Raw genomic sequence first — 26,755 nt, 5'->3', positions numbered from 1 at the left:
CTGAAGGATGTGTCTTTGTGACTGTAGGCTGTGGTGGTATGGTCGTTTCCCAGGGAACTCCAGTGACAGAATCTTTAAACCTTTCCTCTTGAGCTGTTTAGTCTCCCAAAAAGGATCTTCTGATCTTCTGCCGGGAGGGTGAGGTCTGGCTGCTGGAGTTGTAGAAGCCCAGTAGGGCAGAGCATTTGGTAACTTCCGTGCAGTCCCGTTTTCAGAATGGGATCACCATCCTCTGTTGTGTTTCATTTCACATAGTTCCCAGTCAGTCTTTCCCACAGTCACAGGGTGCTGTATTCGCAGTCTGGGAATGAGTGGATGTGGAGTTTTTCTTTCCCTTGTAAGAAATTCTGATTCTTGTTGATGCAAATTTCTGTTATCCCCTTATCTTCCTTGCCATTTTATCCTGGCAGGGCAGAGAAGCAAAAGCTGTGGCTTCTGCATTGTTTTGTGTTTTTCCCATGCAGTCCTAGATCTTAGAGTTCATTTCTCTCTGTCCACTGAGTGAGGGGGAGTGAAGGGAGCTCAGCGATCCCTGCCCCTCTCCCCCAGCCCTGGGAGAGCTAAGGGATCCATGTTCTGTCCCTAGTATTTGATACGTTTCTTCCCTTCTCTACTGTGTGGTGTTGAATATGTGATCAACCGTTCCAGTTTCCTTGCAGAGAAAGAGGAATTGATTGGAAAGGATATAAGCCAACAGAAGCTGTGTATGATATGGCATCAAAGCACTGTTTCCAGTGGGTCAGGCGGGTCTGAGGGCTGCAGGGGCTGCATGGTCACATGCATTCCACCGCGTCAGAGAGCAGCAGTTGAAGGGCCCTGTGGAGGTGGTCTTGGAGAGCTTGGGTGTATGTACGTGCTGTCCTTAGCTCAGCAACTCAGAGTTTCTTGGTGTGCCTTAGTTTGAAAGTTTAAAGGAGGTGTGGGGTTTTGAAACCCTTTTAGATCGGATCCCTGGACTTCATCCAGGAGGCCCAGCTGTCAGTGACTGCTAGCACAACCTTGGCTGGCATCACAGACGGGGAAGGGCAGCCAAAAAGTAACTCTCCGTGCTTGGTTTATTTAACACTCTCCCTATCCCCAGTATTGTAGGAAACAGTTGTATTAATCATTGTCAACATTTGTATGTATAATAAAACCAGAAACATGGAAATTTTTGTTAAGTATTCTCTTCCTGCTCCTTAATAAGTTTTTAATATTTCAGTATTTCAAGGGAACTTTAGGGTTACAGCCTGGAGATTCAGCACTGTTCATCAATGGGCTTCATATTGATTTAGAGACGCAGGATATATTCAGGTATGGATAATATTTTTCACCCTGAAAAGTTTTATAACGTGTGGCTCCTTATGACATGTCCAGACTGTTGTTCCTCCTTGATGTGACAGGTTGCAAAGCCTGATGACTTATCAGGCCCAGTGTGTGCATTTAGGTAGGCCCATGTTCTGGCTGGGATGGGCAGGATGATACTTGGCCATTTTTTATCCTAATGTACATCTGATGCCTTGGACATTTAAGGCCCAGGTGTCTTTTGAGGGTGCCCTTTCAGAGCCTTAGTTTTCCTGTTAACCACAGAAACAGAAGAGAGCAGCTTCTTTTGTTTCTGAGAACAGTATGAAGTAGGTTTATGCAAAATGCAAAATGTCTCAGAAGGTGATCTGTCTTACATATATTATTTGATACCTTTTTGTTTTGCTAAAATGTGGTTTAGGACTAAGTTGCTCTAAATTTTCCTTATGAATTTTGGGGGTTGGGTGCAGAAGACAGGTAGAATTCTGATTTTATCATTGATATTAAAATTGACACAGTTGATACTGCGGCTTCATAATAGTGAAAACAAAAGCTGTGGTTGGTTAATGCTTTAAAAGAAGCAGTTTCCACAGTAAGATACTTTTCACATTATGTTAATTGAGGTTTTATGTCCATATACTGCTTTCAGAGCTAGTAAAAAATTAGTAAAGGACACATTAAAAGATTGCCCATGTTTTTATTTTTTATTAAAAAAATCTCTTTAATTTTCCAGAGTATTGCAAACTGTGTACTTGCTTATTGTAAACAGTTTTAAATAATGCAGAGATAAAGAAACAGTCTTCTTATTTCTTCTTCCTTACCCAGCAAACCTCATAAGTTGGGTGTGAATTCCTCCAGACCATTTTCTGTGATCATCTGTGTGTGTGCCTGTGGGAATTGATGCTGATATTGAAACATATATTAAACATATATTATTTAGTATATTTTTTGGTGTTTTTTTAGTAAGCTTTTCAGATAATTTTAGATTCATGTGCAGTTGTAAGAAATATCACAGGGAGATTACTTCAGTGTTTTTAAAAACATGCAATGTAAAATCCACATTTAGGATTATTTCATCCTCAAATTGTGTGTTTATACTTAGAGATAATTTCTATACACAGTGTATACGTAGATAAGTATGAATAAACATCAGCCAAGAAGCAACTCCTGCCTACTTGGTTCCGCATATGTGGACAAAAGGAAGCAAGGGAAGAGCTCCCTCTTGATTTCTCAACTCGTTTGATAGGGCATTGAGTTTGAACTGATATATTTTTCTCATGGTGAGAATTTTTTTTTAAAGCCCTTTCTCCTAAATACCTATTTGTTTCTTTTCAGTCTGTTTGATATATTGAGGAATGAAGCTCGGGTGATGGAGGGTCTGCATAGATTGGGAATAGAAGGCCTTTCTCTGCATAATGTTTTGAAACTGAACATCCAGCCCTCTGAGGCCGACTATGCTGTAGACATCAGGAGCCCTGCTATTTCGGTAGGTATTCTGTGAGCGTGTCCAGGGAGTGGTCTGGCCAAGTATGTTATTATGGTTTTCGCATTTGTCTTTTAGGAGAGGTAAGTTACTCCTCTTACCTCTTTTGTCGGCATCAAAGTTTTACACCGACTGCATACATGCGGCTATGTGTATATAGTAAAGTAGGCTCTTAAATGCTCCGGAAAGTTGAGCTATCAGGTTTACTGTGGTTAAGGCCGTGACTTTTCCACGTTTGTATCTTCAGGAATTTGGCTGAGCATCTCTTGGGAAAGTGTTTAGTTTGTATATTCTCAGGTGCACGCAAGTCTTGTGTGATTTTGTTTAAAAATACCAGTTTTTAGCTACCAACCTCCTTTAACAGGCCTTTGATATTTTATATTGAAGGATTTATGTAGATTAATATCGCTCTGTGATGTCTCTGGGCCTTTGTCTCCTCGTCTGTAAAGAGACCAGAGGGAGCAGAGCTGCCTCGGGCAGTCGTGGTGGAAGTGAGGTCGGTGATGGAGACATGCCTGGCACCCTCAGCTCTCCAGTCCCCTTTTCTTGGTGTCTGTCCTGCATTGATTTTAGGGAAAGTGTTTGGAAAGGGGAATAATATAGAATGTAGATGTTCACTACTTGACTTCTCACTTGGTGGTGTAACTGTTATTTTGATGAATACTGTTATGTCATTTTTTTCCTGTTAAAAATTTTTTCATTACGAAGAGTAAAGAGACTAACATAATTAGCAACTGTAGGACCCATCGCCATACTTACTAAATGCTACCATTTAATCATTTCATGTTTTCTTGGAAGAAAAAAATGTTTCAGTCAAAGCCCTCTTTATGTCTCTTCCCAGTTCCACCCCTCTCCTCCTTGCAGGTAATTCCTCTTCTGAAGTGGGCGTGTATCCCTCCTGTACCTTACTTGATCATTTTCTTCCCTATTGTATGTTTTAAAATTTTGAAAAATGCCATATCAGTATCCTTCAACAATTTTTATTACTCAATAATTTTTTGAAGGCTTATGTAGGTTGATACATATAGATCTAGTTTATCACATGTTTTATATTTTACTTATTTTTATAAATATCTTTTATAAATTCACAGTTTAGAATTTAAGACATACAAAAGAGTGTGTATTGAAAAAACTGTTCACCCAGCTGTCCAGTTTTTCTCCTTGGAAGCAACAGGCATTGTCAATTCATTGTATATCCTTCCAGAAATACTCTATTTACATAAGCAAGGTAATATACACATACTTTCCCACCCTGCTCTTTTTTTTTTTTTTTTTTTTTTTTGTGGTACGCGGGCCTCTCACTGTTGCGGCCTGTCCTGTTGCGGAGCGCAGGCTCAGTGGCTGTGGCTCACGGGCCCAGCCGCTCCGCAGCATGTGGGATCTTCGCGGACTGGGGCATGAAACCGTGTCCCCTGCATCAGCAGGCAGACTCTCAACCACTGCGCCACCAGGGAAGCCCCACTCTGCTCTTTCTGTACAAATATTGTATACTATTTATCCGTTCCTTTTTTATGGATATTTAGTTGTTTCTAATGTTTTGCTGTTAATAAGCAGTACTGTTAACGGCTCTTTTTGTACCTCTCTCTTCGTGCATACATGTGAGAATATATTTGGGGTAGACACCTAGAGCTGTAGTACTTAGTGGTAGGGTAGTAATAAAGGCTTCAACTTTATTAGGTCATCTTCTCTAAAGTGACTTCCAGATGCCAGAATTGGGTGAGAATTCCCATTGTTCAATATTTTTGCCTATTCATGGATATTGACAAACTTAAAATTTTTTTTTTTCAGTTTAATCAGTGTGAAATTTCATTGTGCTTTTAGTTTATATTTCTTGGACTGCTAGTAAAGGTGTACATTTTTCCTTGTGTTAATTGCGCATTTAAATTTCCTCTGTAAATTTCTTATTTATATTCTTGACTCATTTCCATTTCTCATGTTGCTTGCCTTTTTTTAATTGATATATTAGATTTCTATAGACATTCTTGACACTAGTCCTTTATTGATTTAGTAGGTCGTAAATACCTTCTCCTATTCTGTGGCTTGTGTTTTAGTCATTCGTTTTTCTACTTGATCTTTATATTTTCAAAAATGGTCTTTCCCACGTGATTCTTCTTGAAATAATTTAAAGTCTTATTGTTATTTCTGCAGATTTCACTAATGGTGACTAAAGTGTATGCACAATGTTGTGTTCTTTTTTTTTTTTTTGTAGTGGATCAACAACCTGGAGGTTGATAGCAGATATAATTCATGGCCTTCTAGTCTACAGGAGTTGCTTCGCCCCACTTTTCCTGGTGTTATCCGACAGATCAGGAAGAACTTGCACAACATGGTAAGTCAAACTCCTTATTGCTGGGCTGTGATCTCTATTTCTTCCTTGCCTTCTCCCCTGCTTTCTGTCATATCTGGAACGTTCACTTCTCTCCTTTACAAGCTGCTTCTCCCCACCACCACCCCTAGATAGGCTCTTTTTCTAGCTCCATATTCAAAGTGGAAGGGTTGGGAAGTGTACTGATTGTTTGTAGGGCTGTGCAGTGTCAGTGTATGAGGAAACACTCCTCATCCTTAATCTCACGGTTTAGACTGTGTTAAGTTTTAAGATAGTTGTTCTTTTTTACTCAGAAGATGAATATATTACTACCGTTTTTCTTGAATATCTTAATCCCTAAAATTTAATAGTTCAGTTTATTCCCTTAAATAAATCTTCGTCAGCTCCTGCTTATTAATCCTTATTCCACTGCTTTAGAGAGATAGAGGAAAAGGGGTTTTAGGTGACGCTCTTTCCCCTCTCATGTCTTTCTGTTACCTCATGTAGTTCCTAAAGAGACGGGGCGGGTTATGGCCAAGGCTGGCTTCCTCAGAAGTTTCAAGGGAAACGATCCTCTGTACTTGCCTCACTCTTGAAACCACTTTTTTCCTTCCCAGTCGAAATTTCAATCTCTTTTACTCTTACCAGATGAGATAATTTATTAAACTTTATTAAATGAGAACTTTATTTGATTAAATGAGATTAAATGGGGTAATTACTGTTTTTTAAAGTACATCATGAGAACTTAATACATGATAGCTACTATTGTCTAAAAATTGGGTTCTAAATGAATTCTTAATTCAGAGATCCTTCGAAGTGAATACACAGGAAGCTAATCTCCATTTTCTAAGGTGGCAGAGTTAATAAAATTTGGGTTTTGTTAGGTGTAGTAAAGGACATGTATTAGCCAGCTGGATACAATTCCCATGTTGTTAGCGTAAGATCATGAGAAAATCACTTAGCCTTTCAGTACCACATTCTTTGAATACAGAGGGAGGGTAACTGCTCTTTGTATAACTTCTTTTTTATGTGGTTCGAAAGTAGCTGGAAAAAGGTGGCCTTCAAGTGTAAAGACTAAGGCATGTTTATTGGCCCAGCGACATTTGAATAAATGTCGTTTCATGTTTTCCTTTCCCTTCCCTACAGGTTTTCATAGTTGATCCTGCGCATGAGAGCACTGCAGAGTTGATTAACACAGCTGAGATGTTCCTCAGTAATCATATACCACTAAGGTAACACCGTTATCGATTTGATGGTATATCTCGTTTAGCTGAGGTTTTGTTTGTCATTCTTAACAAGTCTGGTGTTACTGAATTGTAGGATAATTAATCGTGGGGGTCGTTAAGGGCAGTTTTATCTTTTGCTCAGTATGAAGCCGGTGTCTTTTGGGGGAGAGAATTTGATTCTCAATGAATAGAATCTTGCCGTCATTGAGTTATTAATAAATAGCCTGTGTAAAAATAGCATGTGATCTCAGCTTGCTCAGGGAATTTTCCTAAGTAAGTGTTCACATCACAAAGCCTACCTTCAGCAGAGATAAGGAGCTTTGCCAAGAACGTTTGTCAGACTGTCAAGGACTAAATGTATACACAGCTTTTTATAGATGCAAACAGACACATTTATTTCACTTGTGTTACTAAATCTGCCAACGGGGTACTTAAATGGCTGGGGTTTCCACTCTACCTTCTCAGAACAATGTTTGAAGGTTTTACATATAAGCATTAAGATATTCCCACATTCTGAATAGAATGTGGTAATTTTACATGTTGATAAAATTTGAATTCTTAGAAAACATGAAAATAAAGAAGAAAAGAGCTCTTTAGCTAATTAACGTTATTGTGTGTTCCATACTCAGCACTGAGCTAAATGCTGCGAGTGGAACATAAGCCACATTTCTACCCTCTTGGAAAAAATACTGTGCCTACTTCCAGTAAGATATTCAATCAAGTGCTAGGTTATGTCCTTGCTAGTTCTAAGTGCTTTAGAATTTCAGGGAAAAAAAAAGATTATAGGCAGATATTTGGGAAGGACAAAGGTTTCATGGCAGAGTTGGATTTAAGATAGACTTTGAAGAAAATAGCAAGTTTTCATTGATGGAAAAGCAGAGATTTTGAGTTTAATGAAATTTTTAATGTAAACCTGAATACCACATGGTTAGGTGGAGGATTACAGCCAGAGCTATGTTTTGATGAAAAGCGAATGTAAGAACACAAAAGAAGTTGGCTTATGGTACACAGTGGGCATTAATTAAAGATTTACTGAATGGCATTGAGGGACAGGAAGAGGGCATGGGCTCTTCAGATTGCAAAGGTAGGTGAGAAGAAGGCAGTTAACTCACAGGCATGTTGTGAACAGTTGGTGGAAAGACCAAGGCAGACCAGCGGTTGTTTTCCGTTGTATGAGTTGCTGTGGTACACGGAGTTGTTGGCAGGGACCGAGGAGAGGAGGGGACAAATCTGAGAGCCTCCCTACTGGTACTTGATGAGGGACTGGTCCTGGGAGAAACAGTAGTCTGGATTTGGGGACTTAGCTAACAGAACAACTCTGATGCCCTTTTTAAAAATTGAATACTTGGGAAAGGGAAGTACTTTGTGAGGAGATAATTAGGTTCTAGCCCTTATTTTTATTTTCATAAGAATAATATTTAGGTCATTTCTGCCTGGCGCTTACTCATTTGATTTCTGTCATAAGAGGGGTTTTAAAAAGACAGACAATTTATAATCTAAAAACAAGCCCTCTCAACTACCTCATACATGCAACTACCTCATCCATGCATACACAAATTCTACACATACCTCCTGAGAGCATGACGTTTGATATATGTTTATCATATATTTTTAGGCTGTACTTAAAAAAAAATTAATAGACTTTGTATTTTTTTATAGCAATGTTGATTAATTAACTGGTATTGCTACATTATTATTAACTAAAGTCCATAGTTTACATTAGGGTTCATTGTTTGTGCTGTACATTTTGTGGATTTTGACAGATGTATAATGACATGTTTCCACCATTATAGTATCATATAGCTTAGTTTCACTGCCCTAAAAATGCCCTGTGCTCTACCTGTTTGTCCCTCCCTTCCTCCCTCCCTCTCTCCCAGCTCCTGGCAACAACTGATCTTGTTACTGTCTCCATAGTTTTTGTCTTTTCCGCAATCATGATGTATGTAACATTTTCAGATTGGCTTCTTTCACTTAGCAGTACAGTATGCTTTTAAGCTTTGTCCATGTCTTTTTGTGGCTTAATACCTCATTTCTTTTTATCACTGTAATATTCCATTATATGGATGTCCTATAGTTTTTTAATTCATTCACCTGTTAACAACATCTTGGTTGCTTCCAGATTAGGGCAGTTATGAGTAAAGCTGCTACAAACATTTGTATGCAGGTTTTTGTATGGATATAAGTTTTCAGCACATTTGAGTAAATACTGCTAAGTGTGATTACTTTATATTATGGTAAAAGTGTGTTTAGTTTTTTGAGAAGCTGCCACACTGTGTTCCAAGTGGTTGTACTCTTTTACATTCTCACCAGCAATGAATGAGGGTGCCTATGGCTCCCCATCCTCTCCAGAGTTTGATGTTGTCAGTACTTTTTGGATTTTAGCCATTCTCATAGGTGTATGGTGGTATCTCATTATGGTTTTAATTTGAAATTCCCTAATGACATATGATTTTGAGCATCTTTTAATGTGCTTATTTGCCAGCTGTATGCCTTGTTCGGTGAGGTGGCTGTTTAGATCTTTTGCCCATTTGTAACTGTTTGTTTATTTATTTCTTTTTGTGGTACGCGGGCCTCTCACTGTTGTGGCCTCTCCTGTTGCGGAGCTCAGGCTCCAGACGCGCAGGCTCAGCAGCCATGGCTCATGGGCCCAGCCGCTCCGCGGCATGTGGGATCTTCCTCGACCTGGGCACGAACCCGCGTCCCCTGCATCGGCAGGCGGACTCTCAACCACTGCGCCACCAGGGAAGCCCTGTTTTTTTTTTTTAATTGTTAGTTTTAAGAGTTCTTAGCATATTTTGCATATCAGTCCTTTATCAGATATGTGTTTTGCACACATTTTCTGCTCATCTTGGCTTGTCTTCCTTCTCTTAACAGTTTCGTTTGCAGAACAGAAGTTCTTAATTTAAATGAAGTCCAGCTTATCAGTTCTTTTTGTTGTGGGTTGTGCTTTTGGTGTTAGTTCTAAGAAGTTATTGCCAAACCCAGGATCACCTAATTTTATCCTGTGTTACTTTCTAGGAATTTTACAATTTTGTGTTTTACATTTATGTCTGTGATCCATTTGAGTTAAAGACTGTCCTTTTTTTCATTGCTTTTGCTCTAAGATAGAGGCTAGTGGCCTCTATAATGGCCAGTGCAAGTTTTTTTTGCCAGTCTGTAGATGTGTAATGGTAGCTCTTTGTGGTTTATTCCTTTAAGTTTTAAAATGTAATAAACTTTAACTTTGGGTGTAGCTTTGTTTGTTTGTTTATATTGCAGGTTATTATTAGTCATCAGTTTTATACACATCAGTGTATACATGTCAGTCCCAATTGCCCAATTCAGCATGGGTGTAGCTTTTTGCCTAAGGACAGTAGTAAATATTTTTATGCTTTCCATTTACCTATGATGCCCATATTGCTGGTATGAAATCTCAAAATCCACCCCCCCCCTTCTATATGTTTTCACATTCTGAGAATTTTCACTTCCCCTAATTTTTATTTAAAAACAGAACAAAATCTCCATCTAAAACTATGGCAATACCTTAAACGTCAGTAATGGCCTCATTTCATGATATTGAAACGGCTTGCTTTAATAGTTAAAAAGTCTAAGCCACCTTTGGGAACCTGCTTTTTTATTCTGCAAGTGATGAACGCCTTTGCCAGCCATGTTAGAGTATGATGTGAACTGTGTTTTTCAAGAGAGGATGCCTTTCCTTATTTAACTGGTTGCATTCTTCCAGATGTTTCTTTTTCTTCTTTTTGCCCTTCCCTTTCTCCCCCAGACTTGGTTTAATCTTTGTGGTTAATGACTCTGAAGATGTTGATGGGATGCAGGATGCTGGAGTGGCTATTCTGAGAGCGTATAATTATGTTGCCCAAGAAGTGGATGATTATCATGCCTTCCAAACTCTGACACACGTATGTTTTTGTTCAAAATGGCGAATAATTTTTAAAAATCTAACTTACTCTAAGAAACAGTATGTGGTAAGGAGATTCTATATTTCTGGAAAGAGAAAAAGGTAAATTATTCACACAAACTTCATGCATTTTCTATTTCCAGAGTTGCCTTTATTGATACACTAATGTTAATAATAGATTGTTGTGATTTCAGCTAAGATTCCTTAGATACTAATACATTAATGTATCTTAGTTTTCTGCCTTTTGGCGATTTGAAATCACTGATTAATGCCTTTCGGTAAATGTGATGTTTTCTACTTGTTTAAAAAAAAAAACTTCGCTTTCTTCCCTTTTAAGACAATCATGATATTTTCGTTAAGAATCAGTTTAATATTCAAGTCATAAAATTCTTATTAATTGTTTTCTCCATTTTAATTGGAAACTGTGAAATATCCTGATTATTATATATATATTTTAAGTTACTTGCTCAAGTTCAGAGAACTCTCCTTGTTTTTTTCTATTTTTGAGTATAAAAAGTTGACCAGTAATAGTTCTTTTGCTTACAGATTAGTGTTAATTATTGAAAAACTTATCTTTAAAGCAGTTATTTTCATGACTTTTATTTTACCCATAAACATGATTTCAGCCTGCTGTTTATTATGTTTGTTACGTTTACTGTTTAGAGATTCAGTCGGGGCATTTTTTATTAATTGAAATGTTCATTTATTTATTTGGCCAACTTTTATTAAAGATGCACCCTTTGCCAGGCCCGTACCAGCTGCTAGGGATACAAAGAAGAGTAAGATTTTCCCTCATCCTCAAACACCTTACAATCTAGTGGGGGACGCCTCCACACAGATGATTTGGTACAGTGTGGGAAGCACCGCTGGCTATAGCAGCACTAGGACCCCACTCCACTAGGGATGGCCACGGACATTTTTGTGGAGTGGGAAGTTGTCCCAGCTGAGTGTAGGAGGGAAAACAGGAGTCAGTTGAACAGTGGCTGCAAATCAGAAGTAGTGACTCCAGGTTGTTAGTATGACTTGAGCAGAATATTGTGAGAGCAGAGTGGAGAGGGGAACCTCATTGGTCATTGAGGCCATTAGGCTGGGTAATAGGTGTCCAGATCACAGAGTTAAACTCCAATTAAAACCTCATTCTGATGCATGTATGGAGATGGATCTGGTGAAGGGTAAAGAAAGTGGCAGGGATACTAGTTGGTGAGCTGTTGCTGTGATCTCTGTGAGAAATGGTGGTGGACCTTAGTTAGCAGTAGGCTCTGAAGAATGAAATAAGTTCCAATGAAGTTGCTGAGGATAATAAGGGTTTTTAAGTCTGTTTTTTTAAAGCTTTTCCCCCTCACAGCTGTGTGTATAAAGGAAAGGATAAAGAGTTTTCATTTCTTTTTCTTTATTTTTAGTTGCAAAAGTAAAAAAAAATTATGTTCATTATTAAAACTTTTAAAAAATAATATTAAAGTGTGTTGATTAAAAAATCTGTCTCTGCCCTCCGTAATCCTGCTCCTTAAAGGCAGCCACTGTTGAAAGCTTGCATCCTTCTAGACACTTAACTGCAACAGTACAGACACGGTTTTGTTATTGTCTTATGTCTGCCTTTTAAAAACAAGGACTATGCCATATGTATTTTGAAACATTTTTTCCCCTTAAACTTCATGGACATAAGTTCTTATTTCAAGGATTACTTATAAGTATTCGGATTTTAAAAAAATTAACACATTTTTGCATTTGGGACTTACTGTGAATATGAACTGATTGAGTCATTTTAAGAATATGTAGTTTCTAACGTAAGAAGGCATAAGGAAGTATATGGAAAAGGGAGAATTGCTAATATGGCCCATTTGCTCTTTTTAAGAGAATTAGCTATTGTTTTCATTTTTCCTCTTCATTCTGAAATCTTTTGTAATAAATACTCCAAAATTTACATGTGAAAGTGTAGTTGGTTACCTGGTTTTCCTTTCTTCAGATCTATAACAAAGTAAGGACTGGAGAAAAAGTTAAAGTTGAACATGTGGTCAGTGTCCTGGAGAAGAAATATCCATATGTGGAAGTGAACAGCATTTTGGGGATTGACTCTGCTTACGATCAGAATCGGAAGGTAAACATTCTCTGGCACTTCTCATTTGACTGCAACACTATACTTTCCTTACGTATCCTTATTATTGGATGTTACTGTAAATAAAGGTGGTGATGGTGAAATATTTAGGTACTTAGCATTTATTTTATTTTATTTTTTTTTTCATTTTAACATCTTTATTGGAGTATAATTGCTTTACAATGGTATGTTAGTTTCAGCTTCACAACAAAATTAATCAGTTATACATATACATACGTTCTCATATCTCTTCCCGCTTGCGTCTCCCTCCCTCCCACCCTCCCTATCCCACCCCTCCAGGCGGTCACAAAGCACTGAGCTGATCTCCCTCTGCTATGCGGCTGCTTCCCACTAGCTATCTACCTTACGTTTGGTAGTGTATATATGTCCATGCCCCCCTCTCGCTTTGTCACCGTTTACCCTTCCCCCTCCCCATAGCCTCAGGTCCATTCTCTAGTAAGTCTGTGTCTTTATTCCTGTTTCACCCCTAGGTTTTTCATGACACTTTTTTCTTCTTAAATTCCATATGTATGTGTTAGCATACGGTATTTGTCTCTCTCTTTCTGAAAGACTTACTTCACTCTGTATGACAGACTCTAGGTCTATCCACCTCATCACAAATAGCTCAATTTCGTTTCTTTTTATGGCTGAGTAATATTCCATTGTATATATGTGCCACATCTTCTTTATCCATTCATCCGATGATGGGCACTTAGGTTGTTTCCATCTCCGGGCTATTGTAAATAGGGCTGCAATGAACATTTTGGTACATGACTCTTTTTGAATTATGGTTTTCTCAGGGTATATGCCCAGTAGTGGGATTGCTGGGTCATATGGTAGTTCTATTTGTAGTTTTTAAAGGAACCTCCATACTGTTCTCCACAGTGGCTGTATCAATTTACATTCCCACCAACAGTGTAAGAGGGTTCCCTTTTCTCCACACCCTCTCCAGCATTTATTGTTTCTAGATTTTTTGATGATGGCCATTCTGACTGGTGTGAGATGATATCTCATTGTAGTTTTGATTTGCATTTCTCTCATGATTAGTGATGTTGAGCATTCTTTCATGTGTTTGTTGGCAGTCTGTATATCTTCTTTGGAGAAATGTCTATTTAGGTCTTCTGTCCATTTTTGGATTGGATTGTTTGTTTTTTTGTTATTAAGCTACATGAGCTGCTTGTAAATTTTGGAGATTAATCCTTTGTCAACTGCTTCATTTGCAAATATTTTCTCCCATTCTGAGGGTTGTCTTTTGGTCTTGTTTATGGTTTCCTTTGCTGTGCAAAAGCTTTTAAGTTTCATTAGGTCCCGTTTATTTATTTTTGTTTTTATTTCCATTTCTCTAGGAGGTGGGTCAAAAAGGACCTTGCTGTGATTTATGTCATAGAGTGTCCTGCCTATGTTTTCCTCTAAGAGTTTGATAGTTTCTGGCCTTACATTTAGGTCTTTAATCCATTTTGAGCTTATTTTTGTGTATGGTGTTAGGGAGTGATCTAATCTCATACTTTTACATGTAACTGTCCAGTTATCCCAGCACCACTTACTGAAGAGGCTGTCCTTTCTCCACTGTACATTCCTGCCACCTTTATCAAAGATAAGGTGTCCATATGTGCGTGGGTTTATCTCTGGGCTTTCTGTCCTGTTCCATTGATCTATATTTCTGTTTTTGTGCCAGTACCATACTGTCTTGATTACTGTAGCTTTGTAGTATAGTCTGAAAACAGGAAGCCTGATTCCTCCAGCTCCATTTTTCGTTCTCAACATTGCTTTGGCTATTCGGGGTCTTTTGTGTTTCCATACAAATTGTGAAATTTTTTGTTCTAGTTCTGTGAAAAATGCCAGTGGTAGTTTGATAGGGATTGCATTAAATCTGTAGATTGCTTTGGGTAGTAGAGTCATTTTCACAATGTTGATTCTTCCAATCCAAGAACATGGTATATCTCTCCATCTATTTGTATCATCTTTAATTTCTTTCATCAGTGTCTTATAATTTTCTGCATACAGGTCTTTTGTCTCCTTAGGTAGGTTTATTCCTAGATATTTTATTCTTTTTGTTGCAATGGTAAATGGGAGTGTTTTCTTGATTTCACTTTCAGATTTTTCATCCTTAGTGTATAGGAATGCCAGAGCTTTCTGTGCATTAATTTTGTATCCTGCTACTTTACCAAATTCATTGACTAGCTCTAGTAGTTTTCTGGTAGCATCTGTAGGATTCTCTATGTATAGGATCATGTCATCTGCAAAGAGCGACAGCTTTACTTCTTCTTTTCCGATTTGGATTCCTTTTATTTCCTTTTCTTCTCTGATGCTGTGGCTAAAACTTCCAAAACTATGTTGAATAAAAGTGGTGAGAGTGGGCAACCTTGTCTTGTTCCTGATCTTAGTGGAAATGCTTTCAGTTTTTCACCATTGAGGATGATGTTGGCTGTGGGTTTGTCATATATGGCCTTTATTATGTTGAGGAAAGTTCCCTCTCTGCCTACTTTCTGCAGGGTTTTTATCATAAATGGGTGTTGAATTTTATCAAAAGTTTTCTCTGCATCTATTGAGATGATCATATGGTTTTTCTCCTTCAATTTGTTAATATGGTGTATCACGTTGATTGATTTGTGTATACTGAAGAATCCTTGCATTCCTGGAATAAGCCCCACTTGATCATGGTGTATGATCCGTTTAATGTGCTGTTGGATTCTGTTTGCTAGTATTTTGTTGAGGATTTTTGCATCTACATTCATCAGTGATATTGGCCTATAGTTTTCTTTCTTTGTGGCATCCTTGTCTGGTTTTGGTATCAGGGTGATGGTGGCCTCGTAGAATGAGTTGGGGAGTGTTCCTCCCTCTGCTATATTTTGGAAGAGTTTGAGAAGGATAGGTGATAGCTCTTCTCTAAATGTTTGATAGAATTCGCCTGTGAAGCCATCTGGTCCTGGGCTTTTGCTTGTTGGAAGATTTTTAATCACAGTTTCAATTTCATTGCTTGTGATTGGTCTGTTCATATTTTCTATTTCTTCCTGATTCAGTCTTGGCACGTTGTGCCTTTCTAAGAATTTGTCCATTTCTTCCAGGTTGTCCATTTTATTGGCATAGAGTTGCTTGTAGTAATCTCTCATGATCTTTTATATGTCTGCAGTGTCAGTTGTTACCTCTCCTTTTTCATTTCTAATTCTATTGATTTGAGTCTTCTCCCTTTTTTTCTTGATGAGTCTGGCTAATGGTTTATTAATTTTGTTTATCCTTTCAAAGAACCAGCTTTTAGTTTTATTGATCTTTGCTGTCGTTTCCTTCATTTCTTTTTCATTTATTTCTGATCTGATTTTTATGATTTCTTTCCTTCTGCTAACTTTGGGGTTTTTTTGTTCTTCTTTCTCTAATTGCTTTAGGTGCAAGGTTAGGTTGTTTATTCGAGATGTTTCCTGTTTCTTAAGGTAGGATTGTATTGCTATAAACTTCCCTCTTAGAACTGCTTTTGCTTCATCCCATAGATTTTGAGTCGTCATGTCTCCATTGTCATTTGTTTCTAGGCATTTTTTGATTTCCTCTTTGATTTCTTCAGTGATCACTTCGTTATTAAGTAGTGTATTGTTTAGCCTCTATGTGTTTGTACTTTTTACAGATCTTTTCCTGTAATTGATATCTAGTCTCATAGCGTTGTGGTCAGAAAAGGTACTTGATACAATTTCAATTTTCTTAAATTTACCAAGGCTTGATTTGTGACCCAAGATATGATCTATCCTGGAGAATGTTCCACGAGCACCTGAGAAAAATGTGTATTCTGTTGTTTTTGGATGGAATGTCCTATATATATCAATTAAGTCAATCTTGTTTAATGTATCATTTAAAGCTTGTGTTTCCTTATTTATTTTGATTTTGGATGATCTGTCCATTGGTGAAAGTAGGGTGTTTAAGTCCCCTACTATGAATGTGTTACTGTCGATTTCCCCTTTTATGGCTGTTAGTATTTGCCTTAGGTATTGAGGTGCTCCTGTGTTGGGTGCATAAATATTTACAATTGTTATATCTTCTTCTTGGATCGATCCCTTGATCATTATGTAGTGTCCTTCTTTGTCTCTTCTAATAGTCTTTATTTTAAAGTCCTTTTTGTCTGATATGAGAATTGCTACTCCAGCTTTCTTTTGGTTTCCATTTGCATGAAATACCTTTTTCCATCCCCTTACTTTCAGTCTGTATGTGTCTCTAGGTCTGAAGTGGGTCTCTTGTAGACAGCAAATATATGGGTCTTGTTTTTGTATCCATTCAGCCAATCTGTGTCTTTTGGTGGGAGCATTTAGTCCATTTACATTTAAGGTATTTGTCGATATGTATGTTCCTATTCCCATTTTCTTAATTGTTTTTGGTTCGTTATTGTAGGTCTTTTCCTTCTCTTGTGTTTCTTGTCTAGAGAAGTTCCTTTAGCATTTGTTGTAAAGCTGGTTTGGTGGTGCTGAACTCTCTCAGCTTTTGCCTGTCTGTAAAGGTTTTAATTTCTCCATCAAATCTGAATGAGATCCTTGCTGGGTAGAGTAATCTTGGTTGCAGGTTTTTCTCCTTCAACACTTTCAATATGTCCTGCCAGTCCCTTCTGGCTTGCAGAGTTTCTGCTGAAAGATCAGCTGTTAACCTTATGGGGATTCCCTTGTGTGTTATTTGTTGTTTCTCCCTTGCTGCTTTTAATATGCTTTCTTTGTATTTAATTTTTGACAATTTGATTAATATGTGTCTTGGCGTATTTCTCCTTGGATTTATCCTGTATGGAACTCTCTGTGCTTCATGGACTTGATTAACTATTTCCTTTCCCATATTAGGGAAGTTTTCAACTATAATCTCTTCAAATATTTTCTCAGTCCCTTTCTTTTCTCTTCTTCTTCTGGAACCCCTATAATTCGAATGTTGGTGCGTTTAATGTTGTCCCAGAGGTCTCTGAGACTGTCCTCAGTTCTTTTCATTCTTTTTTCTTTATTCTGCTCTGCAGTAGTTATTTCCACTATTTTATCTTCCAGGTCACTTATCCGTTCTTCTGCCTCAGTTACTCTGCTATTGATCCCATCTAGAGTATTTTTCATTTCATTTATTGTGTTGTTCATTATTGTTTGTTTCATCTTTAGTTCTTCTAGGTCCTTGTTCAATGTTTCTTGCATTTTGTGTATTGTATTTCCAAGATTTTGGATCATCTTTACTCTCATTATTCTGAATTCTTTTTCAGGTAGACTGCCTATTTCGTCTTCATTTGTTAGGTTTGGTGGGTTTTTATCTTGCTCCTTCATCTGCTGTGTGTTTTTCTGTCTTTTCATTTTGCTTATCTTACTGTGTTTGGGGTCTCCTTTTTGCAGGCTGCAGGTTTGTAGTTCCTGTTGTTTTTAGTGTCTGTCCCCAGTGGCTAAGGTTGGTTCAGTGGGTTGTGTAAGCTTCCTGGTGGAGGGTACTAGTGCCCTTGTTCTGGTGGATGAGGTTGGATCTTGTCTTTCTGGTGGGCAGGTCCACGTCTGGTGGTGTGTTTTGGGGTGTCTGTAGACTTATTATGATTTTAGGCAGCCTCTCTGCTAATGGGTGGGGTTGTGTTCCTGTCTTGCTAGTTGTTTGGCATAGGATGTCCAGCACTGTAGCTTGCTGGTCGTTGAGTGAAGCTGGGTGCTGGCGTTGAGATGGAGATCTCTCGGAGATTTTTGCCATTTGATATTATGTGCAGCTGGGAGGCCTCTTGTGGACCAGTGTCCTGAAGTTGGCTCTCCCACCTCAGAGGCACAGCACTAACTCCTGGCTGCAGCACCAAGAGCCTTTCATCCACACGGCTCCTTAATTTGGGATGATTCGTTGTCTGTTCATGTATTCCACAGATGCAGGTACATCACATTGATTGTGGAGCTTTAATCCGCTGCTTCTGAGGCTGCTGGGAGAGATTTCCCTTTCTCTTGTTTGTTCTCACAGCTCCCAGGGGCTCAGCTTTGGATTTGGCCCCGCCTGTGCGTGTAGGTTGCCGGAGGGCGTCTTTTCTTTGCTCAGGCAGGACGGGGTTAAAGGAGCCGCCGACTCGGAGGCTCTGGCTCACTCAGGCCGGGGGGTAGGAAGGGTCACGGAGCGCGGGGCGGTCCTGTGGCGGCAGAGGCCGGCATGACGTTGCCAGCCTGAGGCGCGCTGTGCGTTCCCCCCGGGGGAGCCGTCCCTGCATCCCAGGACCTTGGCAGTGGCGGGCCGCACAGGCTCCCCGGAAGGGGGTGTGGATAGTGACCTGTGTTTGCACACAGGCTTCCCGGTGGCGGCAGCAGCAGCCCTAGCGTCCCATGTCCGTCTCTGGGGTCCGCACTTCTAGCTGCGGCTCGCGCCCGTCTCTGGAGCTCCTCCAAGCAGCACTCTTAATCCCCTGTCCTCGCGCACCAGGAAACAAAGAGGGAAGAAAAAGTCTCTTGCCTCTTCGGCAGGTCCAAACTTTTTCCCGGACTCCCTCCCAGCCAGCCGCGGCGCAGCACCACCCTGCAGGCTGTGTCCAAGCCGCCAACCCCAGTCCTCTTCCGGTGCTGCAACCGAAGCCGGAGCCTCAGCTCCCAGCCCCGCCTGCCCCAGCGGGTGAGCAGACAAGCCTCTCGGCTGTTGAGTGCCGGTCGGCCCTGATCCTCTGCGCTGGAATCTCTCTGCTTTGCCCTCTGCACCCCTGTTGCTGTGCTCTGCTCCGTGGCTCCGAAGCTCCCCCACTCCGCCACCCGCAGTTTCCGCCCGCGAAGGGGCTTCCTAGTGTGTGGACACTTTTCCTCCTTCACAGCTCCCTCCCGCTGGTGCAGGACCCGTCCCTATCCTTTTGTCTCTGTTTATTTTTTTCTTTTGCCCTAACCAGGTACGTGGGGGGTTTCTTGCCTTTTGGGAGGTCTGAGGTCTTCTGCCAACGTTCAGTAGGTGCTCTGTAGGAGTTGTTCCACATGTAGATGTATTTCTGGTGTATCTGTGGGGAGGAAGGTGATCTCCACGTCTTACTCTTCCGCCATCTTCCCGGAAGTCCTCCGGTACTTAGCATTTAAAAATTTAGAAACCTGGTCACTTTTCTGTCTCTGCAAATATAGTTTATATTTCAATTTTGTGAAGATATCGTTGATTTTAGCTGGCCTATCAACTATAGAATTGAAAAATAATTTCTCTTTATAGTGCACTGGTAGTACCTGAGTGATATATGTTCTGGATAAAATCTGTTGGAAGTATATGATGTATGCTTGTAAGGTATGATGTGTGTGCCTAATGTGTGTCATGTGTTTAATTGTTGAGGCCAAAGATGGAAATGCAATAGGAAATGTAATAAAGTCTCATAATAAGGATATAGGGAAATATTTTAAAGTCTTTATTTAAAGATAATAGTGAGACATTAACTATAGTGAAGGACCTTTATTGTAAGCAGGAACAAGGTGGTCAGTTTATTGAAAACAAATGTTAAGGCAAGGAATCAAAATACATTTCTGAAACAATTTAGAACAATAAAAAAGTGTATTTATTTACCAGCTTTTTTTCATGTTTTTGAATGAAGGACAAAGCCTTTGGTTCATCTGTTTGAGATCTGAGCTATCATTTTGTTAGAAACCATACTGATAATGCATTGTTTATACATTCTCTTTTATCTGAGTACAGAATCCTAGATTTTATAATCTCCCTCTCAAGTCTTACCCACACCCAATTCAACACCAGTTGTTTTTTAGCGTTTCACTTTTTTTTTCTAGTCGTTCAGTTTGTTTTTGTTTCCTTCCTTCCTTGCACTTATTTTAACTTAATATAATTTTATTATGGTAACATTGATTTGTAACATTATATAAGTTTCACGTGTACAACATTATATTTCTACTTCTGTATCCCCTACAGCTTGCCCACCACCAAAAATTTAGTTTCCATTCATCACTGTACAGTTGATCCTGTTTACTCATTTCCCCGCCCCCAGTATCCACTACTTTGTTACATGTTTGTTTTTGTTTGGTTTGGTTTGTTCATTTATTTTGTTTTGTTTGTTTATTACTGTTTTATATTCCACATGTAAGTGAAATCCTATGGTATTTGTCCTTCTCCGTCTGAGTTATTTCACTAGCATGGTACCCTCAAGGTCCATCCGTGTTGTCACAGATGGCAAGATTTCATCTTTTTATGACTGAGAAGTGTTCTATTGTGTGTATGTGTGTTTGTGTGTGTGTATGTATATCTCACATCTTCTTTATCCATTCATCTGTTGATGGACACTTGGGTTGTTTCTGTATCTTGGCTATTGTAAACAATGCCATGATGAACATAGGAGTGCATATAATTTTTTGGATTAGTGTTTTCACGTTCTTTGGATAAATAACCAGAAGTGGAATTACTGGATCATATTCTATTCTTAATTTCTTTTGAGGAATCTCCATAGTGTTTTCCATAGTGGCTGTACCAGTTTACATTCCAACAGTGCAAGGGGATTCTCTTTTCTCCACATACTTACCAACATTTGTTATTGCCTGTGTTTTTGATAATAGTCATTTTGGCAAGTGTGAGGTGACATCTCATGTGGTTTTGATTTGCATTTCCAAGATGAGTAGTGATGTTGAACACCTTTCATGTGCCTGTTGGCCAGCTGTATGTCTTCTTTGGAAAAATGTCTATTCAGGTCCTCTGCCCATTTTTTAATCAGGTTGTTTTTTTGTTGTTGTTCTTGAGCTGTATGAGATCTTTATATATTTTGCACATTAACCTCTTATTGGATATGTTATTTGCAGATATATTCTCTCATTGGGTAGGTTGTCTTTTCATTTTATTGATGGTTTTCTTTGCTGTGCAGAAGCTTTTTTCATTTGGTATAATTACATTTGTTTATTTATGCTTTTGTTTTCCTTGCCTGAGGAGACATATCTAGAAAGATATTGCTAAGATGGATGTCAGAGAGGATACTGCCTTTTTTTTCCTTAGACTTCTATGGTTTCAGGTCTTACATTAAAGTTTTTAATTCATTTTGAGTTAATTTTTGTGTATGGTGTGAGGTAGTGGTCTAGTTTCATTTTTTTTTTTTTGCATGTGGCTGTCCGGTTTTCCCAACTACATTTATTGAAGAGATATCATTTCTCCATTGTATGTTCTTTGCTCCTTTGTCATAAATTGTCCATATATGGTTGGTTTTATTTCTAGGCTCTCGTTCTGTTCCATTGATCTATGTATCTGTTTTCCTGCCAATACCATGCTGTTTGTATTAGCATGGCTTTGTAATATAGTTTGAAGTCAGGAAATGTGATGCCTCCAGCTTTGTTCTTTTTCTCAGGATTGTTTTGGTTATTCAGGATCTTTTCTGTTTCTGTATAAATTTCAGAATTTTTGTTCTATTTCTGTGAAAAATGTCCTTGGGATTTTGATAGGGATTACATTGAATCTGTAATGTAAATTGTCTTAGGTAATATAGACATTTTATTTATTTATTTTTGGCTGCACCATGCAGGATGTGGGAACCCTGACCAGGGATTGAATCCGCACCCCTTGCAGTGGGAGTGTGGAGTCTTAGCCACTGGACCACCAGGGAAATACCTTTTTTGTTGTTGTGTGTGTGTGTGGTTTTTTTTTTTAATTGGCTTTATTTATTTTTTTCTTGGCCGTGAGGCATGGCTTGCAGGATCTTTGTTCCCCAACCAGTGATTGAACCAGGGCCCGCAGCAGTGAAAGTGCAGAGTGCTAACCAGTGGACTGCCAGGGAAGTCCCTTAATATGGACATTTTAACAATGTTAAATTTTCCAATCCATGAGCATGAAATATCTTTCCATTTATTTCTGTCTTCTTTGGTTTCTTTCAACTGTCTTACGGGTTTCAGGGCACATCTTTCACCTCCCTGGTTAAATTTATTGTGATTATAAATGGGATTGTTTTCTTAATTTCTCTTTCTGCCTAGCGTATAGAAATGCAACAGATTTTTGTACGTTGATTTTATATCTTGCAACTTTATTGTATTTGTTTATTACTTCCAATAATTTTTTGGTGGAGTCTTAGGGTTTTCTGCACATAAAATCATGTCATCTGCAAATAGTAACAGTTTTACTTCTTCTTTCCAATTTGGGCATGTTTTATTTCTTTTTCTTACCTCATTGCTCTGGCTAGGACTTTCAATATTGTGTTGAAAATGAGTGGCGAGAGTGGGCATCCTTGTCTTGTTCCTGATCTTAGAGTGATAGCTTTCAGTTTTCCACCATTGAGTATGATGTTAGCTGTGGATTTGTTGTATGTGGACTTTATTACGTTGAGGTATGTCCCTTCTACACCCACTTCACTGAGAGTTTATATCATAAATGGGTGTTGAATCTTCTCAAATGGTTTTTCTGCATCTATTGAGATGATCATGTGGTTTATATCATTAATTTTGTTAATGTGGTGTATCACATTGATTGATGTGGGGATGTTGAATCATCCTTTCATCCCTAGAATACATTTCACTTGATCGTGATGTGTGAGCCTTCTTTTTTTTTTTGAAGATCATCTTTTAAAAAAATTTTATTTATTTATTTTTGGCTGCGTTGGGTCGTCGTTGCTGTGTGCGGGCTTTCTCTAGTTGTGGCGAGCAGGGGCTACTCTTCATTGTGGTGCGTGGGCTTTTCATTGCGGTGGCTTCTCTTGTTGTGGAGCACAGGCTCCAGGCGCGCAGGCTTCAGTAGTTGTGGCATGCAGGCTTAGTAGTTGTGGTTCATGGGCTCTAGAGCGTGGGCTCAATAGTTGTGGTGAACAGGCTTAGTTGCTCCGCAGCATGTGGGATCTTCCCAAACCAGGGCTCCAACTCGTGTCCCCTACAATGGCAGGCGAATTCTTTCTTTTTTTTTTTTTTTTGATGTGGACCATTTTTAAAGCCTGTATTGAATTTGTTACAGTATTGCTTCTGTTTTGGTTTTTTGGCTGCGAGGCTTGTGGAATCTTAGCTCCCCGCCGAGGGATCGAACCCACACCCCCTGTATTGGAAGGCGAAGTCTTAACCACTGGACTGCCAGGGAAGTCCTGGCAGGCGGATTCTTAACCACTGTGCCACCAGGGAAGTCCCTGTATGATCCTTTTGATGTATTGTTGAATTCAGTTTGCCAATATTTTGTTGGGGATTTTTGCATCTGTGTTCATCAGAGATATTGGCCTGTATTTTCTTTTTTGTGTGTTGTCTTTGTTTGGTTTTGTTATTAGGGTAACTCTGGCCACATAAAATATGTTCTGTTTGCTTCAGTTTTTTGGAAGAGTTTGAGAAGGACTGGTGTTACTTCCTCTTTAAATGTTTTGTAGCACTCACTAAGGAAACCATGTGGTCCTAGGCTTTTCTTTGTTGGGAGGATATTCATTACTGATTCAGACTCCTTACTTATTGGTCTGTCCAGATTTTCTATTTCTTCATGATTCAGTCTTGGTAGGTTTTATGTTTCTAGGGATTTATCCATTTCTTCTAGGTTATCCTGGAAGATATGTATTATGTATATATAATATACATCTTTTAAAAAAATTTATTAGTTTTTTTTTAAATAAATTCATTTATTTATTTATTTTTGGCTGCATTGGGTCTTTGTTGCTGCCCACGGGCTTTCTCTAGTTGCGGTGGGCAGGGGCTATTCTTCTTCACAGTGTGCGGGCTTCTCATTGTGGTGGCTTCTCTTGTTGCAGAGCAAAGGCTCTACGCATGCGGGCTTCAGTAGTTGTGGCACACGGGCTCAGTAGTTGTGGCTTGCGGGCTCTAGAGCGCAGGCTCAGTAGTTGTGCACACGGGCTTAGTTGCTCTGTGGCATGTGGGGTCCTCCTCGACCAGGGCTTGAACCCATATCCCCTGCATCGGCAGGCAGATTCTTAACCACTGCGCCACCAGGCAAGTCCCCGTAATATACATCTTAATCCTCTATCTGTATCTTGTCCCTCCCAGCTTCACTCTCCCCACTGGTAACCACTAATTTGTTCTCTATATCTGTGAGTCTGTTTTTTGTTGTTGTTGTTATATTCACTAGTTTGCTGTATTTTATAGATTCCACATGTAAGTGAGATCATAAAGGATTTGTCTTTCTCTGTCTGACTTATTTCACTTGGCATAATGCCCTCCAAGTCCATCCATGTTGTTGCAAATGGCAAAATTTCATTCTTTTTTATGGCTGAGTAGGAGTCCATTGTGTATGTAAACTGCATCTTCTTTATCCATTCATCTGTTGATGGACACTTAGGTTGCTTCCATATCTTTGTGTTTTATTTTTTTTAACATCTTTATTGGAGTATAATTGCTTTGCAGTGTTGTGTTAATTTCTGCTATACATATACATATATCCCCATATCCCCTCCCTCTTGCGCCTCCCTCCCACCATCCCTGTCCCACCCCTCTAGGTGGTCACAAAACACCGAGCTGATCTCCCGGTGCTATGCAGCTGCTTCCCACTAGCTATCTGTTTTACATTTGGTAGTGTATATATGTCAGTGTTACTCTTTCACTTCGTCCCAGCTTACCCTTCCCCCTCCCCGTGTCCTCAAGTCCATTCTCTACCTCTGTGTCTTTATTCCTGTCCTAGTTTCCATATATATGTGTTAGCATACAGTATTTGTTTTTCTCTTTCTGACGTACTTCACTCTGTATGACAGACTCTGGGTCCATCCACCTCACTACAAATAATTCAATTTCATTTCTTTTTATGACTGACTGATATTCCATTGTATATATGTGCCACATCTTCTTTATCCATTCATCTGTTGATGGACACTTAGGTTGCTTCCATGTCCTGGCTGTTGTAAATAGTGCTGCAGTGAACATTGTGGTACATGTCTCTTTTTGAATTATGGTTTTCTGCTTCCATATCTTTAATTCCCCTATTAACATTGTATAGTTGTCTTTTTCTCCCTAGAGATCTGTTAGTATTTGTTTCATATATTTAGGTGTTCTGATGTTGGGTGCATATATATTTAGAATTGTTAAATCTTCTCAATGAATTGACCCCATTGTCATTATATAATGACCTTTTTATCTCCTGTTACAGTTTTTGGCTTAAACTCTGTTTTGTCTGATAGAAATATAGCTACCCCTGCTCTCTTCTGGTTTCCACTTACGTAAGTGTATCTTTTTCTATCCCTTCACTTTGAGTCTGTGTCCTTAAAGCCGCAAGGAATTGTAGGCTCATATAGTTGGGTCTTATTTTTTAATCCATCCAGCCGTTCTATGCCTTTTGATTGGAGAATTTAATACAGGAACATTTAGAGTAGTTATTGATAGATAAGGGACATAGTAATGCCATTTTATTAGTTATCTGAGGCTGATTTATATTTCCCTTGTTCCTTTTTTCCTCTCTTGCTGCCTCCCTCTGTGAACTGATGATTTTCCATAATGGTATGCTTTGGTTACCTTCTCTTCATCTTTTGTGAATCTACTGTAGATTTTTGTTTTGTGGTTCCTATGAGTCTTACGTAGAATATTTTATAGATAAAACAATCTCTTTTATGTTGATGACTTAACTTTGATCAAATATAAAAACTACCCTTTTATTATTCCCACCCCTTTTTTGTTTTGGACATCACAGCTTAACTTTATATTGTGTATTCAATAACAAATTATATCTATAGTTACTTTTAGTACTCTTGTCTTTTTTTTTTGCTTTTCATCAGCATATTCTTTATATTGAAAAACAGCAAGACGGAGTTTTCTGCATGAACAGCATCATCATTAGAGGGGAATTCAGGCAACTGTCATCCATCCCGCATTCCCTTTGAGCATGGAGGGCATTGCTACAAAATTCATAGTTGAGGGCCCTCTCGTGCTTCGTTGAATACTCTTGTCTTTTAACCTTTATAGAGTTAAGTGGTTAATACACCATCATATTTACAGTGTTAGGGTATTCTGAATTTGACTATATACTTACCTTTACTAGTGTGTTGTATGTTTTCATGTTACTAATTAACGTCCTTTCATTTCCGCTTGAAGGACTCCTTTCAGCATTTCTCGTAAGGCAGGTTTGGTGATGATGAACTCTCTTAGCTTTTGTTTGTCTGGGAATGTCTTTATTTCTCCTCCGTTTCTAGACGATAACTTTGCCAGGTAGAGTATTCTTGGTTGGCAGTTTTTTCTTTTAGCAGTTAGAATGTATCATCCCACTCACTCCTTGCCTGCAACTTTTTTACTGAGACGTCCACTGTTAGCCTTCCCTGGTAAGTTACAAGCTTCTTCTTCTCTTGCTGCTCTTAAGAGTGTCTGTTTTTGACTTTTGATAGTTTTATTATAATGTGTCTTGGAGAGGTTCTCTTTAAATTTATTTTCTTTGGTGACCTGTGATCTTCAGGAACCTGGATATCCAAATCTCTCTCCAGATTTGGGAAGTTCTTATCCATTATTTCTTTAAATAAGCTTTCTGCCCCCTTCTCTATCTCATCTTCTCTGGAACTCCAGTAATTTGAAAATTATCCGTATACCATTTCTTTAATTCTTCGGTTGCTGCTGTTGTTATTGTTGTCCCCTGACTGGATAATTGCAAAGTTCCCGTCTTCTAACTTGTAGGTTATTTTCTTTTG

General features: G+C 38.9%; 1 protein-coding gene across 1 annotated transcript in view; it reads left to right on the top strand.

The window, feature by feature from the left end:
* The window catches only part of UGGT1 (UDP-glucose glycoprotein glucosyltransferase 1), a 118,879-nt gene that overhangs the window by 27,918 nt on the left and 64,206 nt on the right, over positions 1-26,755 (top strand). The window contains exons 12-17 of the mRNA XM_082841767.1: positions 1,202-1,293; positions 2,620-2,770; positions 4,977-5,096; positions 6,219-6,304; positions 10,062-10,197; positions 12,160-12,291. Coding sequence (XP_082697893.1) covers positions 1,202-1,293; positions 2,620-2,770; positions 4,977-5,096; positions 6,219-6,304; positions 10,062-10,197; positions 12,160-12,291 — 717 coding nt within the window. The remainder of the gene's footprint in view (positions 1-1,201; positions 1,294-2,619; positions 2,771-4,976; positions 5,097-6,218; positions 6,305-10,061; positions 10,198-12,159; positions 12,292-26,755) is intronic.

This window comes from Leucopleurus acutus (genome assembly GCF_964270905.1).
Source record: "Leucopleurus acutus genome assembly, chromosome: 6".
Lineage (NCBI taxonomy): Eukaryota > Metazoa > Chordata > Mammalia > Artiodactyla > Delphinidae > Leucopleurus > Leucopleurus acutus.
Note: the sequence above shows the minus strand (reverse complement) of the source record. Positions and strands in the feature narration are given on the sequence as shown.